Source organism: Miscanthus floridulus, unplaced genomic scaffold (assembly GCF_019320115.1).
Source record: "Miscanthus floridulus cultivar M001 unplaced genomic scaffold, ASM1932011v1 os_1347_1, whole genome shotgun sequence".
Taxonomy (NCBI): Eukaryota; Viridiplantae; Streptophyta; class Magnoliopsida; order Poales; family Poaceae; genus Miscanthus; species Miscanthus floridulus.
The window spans coordinates 1-2,430 of record NW_027097666.1 but is presented as its reverse complement, the minus strand read 5'-3'; the positions used below and the strand labels follow the sequence as shown (position 1 = coordinate 2,430).

The 2,430-nt window shown below is 54.4% G+C and overlaps 1 protein-coding gene across 1 annotated transcript; it reads left to right on the top strand.

Annotated features, from left to right (window-relative positions):
- Positions 1–300: 300 nt before the first annotated feature.
- Positions 301–603, top strand: LOC136533950 (uncharacterized). Its single transcript, XM_066526459.1, has one exon. It carries the CDS (start codon positions 301–303, stop codon positions 601–603), a length of 303 nt encoding a protein of 100 aa, XP_066382556.1.
- The last annotated feature ends 1,827 nt before the right edge of the window (positions 604–2,430 follow it).

Below are 2,430 nucleotides of genomic sequence, written 5' to 3'. Positions count from 1 at the left end.
AACCCAATCATCGGCAACACCCGACTCTCCAAGGTGTTGATGGACGGAGGCAGTGGCCTCAATATCCTCTATGTCAACACCTTGGAGCTCTTGGAGATCGACCAGTTGAGGCTCCGAGGCGACGTCGCACCCTTCCATGGCATCATGCCAGGGAAGCGCACATGACCCCTCGGGCGCATTGACCTTCCTGTCTACTTTGGCACCCCCTCCAACTACCACAAGGAAGTCTTTACCTTCGAGGTAGTCGGGTTTGGGGGAGCCTACCACGCCATCCTAGGGCGACCATGCTATGCCAAGTTCATGGCAGTCCCCAACTATACCTACCTCAAGCTCAAGATGTTGGGCCCCAGTGGTATCATTACGATTGAGTCCACGTACGAACATGCATACGACTGCGACGTCAAGTGCATTGAGTACGCCGAGGCTCTTGCGGAGGCCGAGACCCTCATCGCCCACCTTGACCAACTCAGTGGCGAGGCGCCTGACTCCAAGCGTAGCGCGGGGGCGTTCAAGCCCACGGAGGCCATCAAACTCGTCCCAGTCGATCCCGCCTACCCCAACGACCGAGCGCTGAGGATCAGCGCCACCCTCGACATCAAATAGGAAGTTGTGCTCGTTGACTTTCTCCGTGCAAATGATGACATATTCGCATGGAGTCCCTCAAACATGCCGGGCATACCAAGGGAGGTCGCCGAGCATGCCCTGGACATTTAGGCCAGATCTAGACCGGTGAGGCAACGCCTGCGCCGCTTCGATGAGGAAAAGCGTAGGGCCATCGGTGAGGAGATACAAAAACTCTTGGCGGCCGGATTCATCAAAGAAGTGTCCCACCCAGAGTGGTTGCCAAACCCCGTGTTAGTCAAGAAGAAAAATAGGAAATAGAGGATGTGCGTAGACTACACCGGTTTGAACAAAGCCTGTCCAAAAGTCCCCTTTCCATTACCCCGAATCGATCAAATCGTTGATTCCACTGCAGGGTGCGAGACCCTGTCTTTCCTTGATGCGTATTCCGGTTACCATCAAATCAAGATGAAAGAGTTAGACCAGCTCGTGACTTCTTTCATCACACCATTCGGCATGTACTGCTACGTGACTATGCCTTTCGGCCTCAGAAATGTAGGTGCCATGTACCAGTGGTGCATGACCTAGGTCTTTGGCGACAACATTGGGTGAACCATCGAGGCCTACGTAGACGACATCGTGGTCAAGACCAGAAAAGCCAAGGATCTCATCGACGTCTTGAGGATAACCATCAAATGCCTTAGAGAGAAGGGCATCAAGCTCAATCCCGAGAAGTGTATGTTCGGGGTCCCCCGAGGCATGCTCTTGGGGTTCGTAGTCTCGGAACGTGGCATTGAAGCCAACCCAAAGAAAGTCTCGGCCATAACCAGCATGGGACCAATCAGAGACCTCAAGGGAGTACAGAGGGTCATGGGATGCCTTGCGGCCCTGAGCCGCTTCATCTCGCACCTTGGCGAAAAAGGTTTGCCTCTGTACCGACTCTTAAGAAAATCCAAGCGTTTTTCTTAGACCCCCGAGGCTGAAGAAGCCTTCGACAGACTCAAAACGCTGCTCACAAATCCTCCCATCCTAGTACCCCCGGCCAGGGACAAGGCCCTCTTACTCTACGTCGCCGCAACGACCCAAGTGGTCAGCACTGCCATAGTGGTAGAGAGGCAGGAAGAGGGGCATGCTCTACCCACCCAATGTCCTGTTTATTTCATCAGAGAGGTGCTCTCCGAGACCAAAGCATGCTACCCCCACATCCAGAAGCTGGCCTACGCCGTGGTCCTAGCTTGGCACAAATTGCGTCACTACTTCAAGTCTCACCCAGTGACTGTGGTATCATCTTTCCCCCTGGGAGAGATAGTTCATAACCGGGAGGCCTTGGGCAGGATAGCCAAGTGGGCCATCAAGCTTATGGGGGAAACCTTGACTTTTGCACCTCGAAAGCGATCAAGTCTCAGGTCTTGGCCGATTTCGTGGCTGAGTGGACAGACACCCAACTGCCACCTGCTCAAATTCAGATGGAGTGCTAGACCCTGTACTTCGATGGATCCCTGATGAAGACCGGGGTAGGCGCGGGTCTGCTCTTCATCTCGCCCCTCAGAGTACACATGCGCTACATGGTGCGGCTCCACTTCGCCGCCTCCAACAACGTGGCCAAGTACAAGGCCCTCATCAACGGCTTGCAAGTCACCATCGAACTTAGGGCATGGCATCTCGACGTCCGAGGTGACCCACAGCTCATCGTGGATCAAGTGATGAAGGAGTCAAATTGCCTCAACCCCAAAATGGAGGCTTACTGCAAATTGGTACGTCACCTAGAAGACAAGTTCGACGGCCTCGAACTAAACCACGTCACATGGAAGTACAATGAGGCCACCGATGAGCTGGCAAAGATGGCCTCGGCACGGGCCCCGGTCCCCC

Excerpts from the sequence above, each read along its gene's own strand:
- LOC136533950 (XM_066526459.1), top strand. The coding sequence starts at position 301 with ATGGCAGTCCCCAACTATACCTACCTCAAGCTCAAGATGTTGGGCCCC.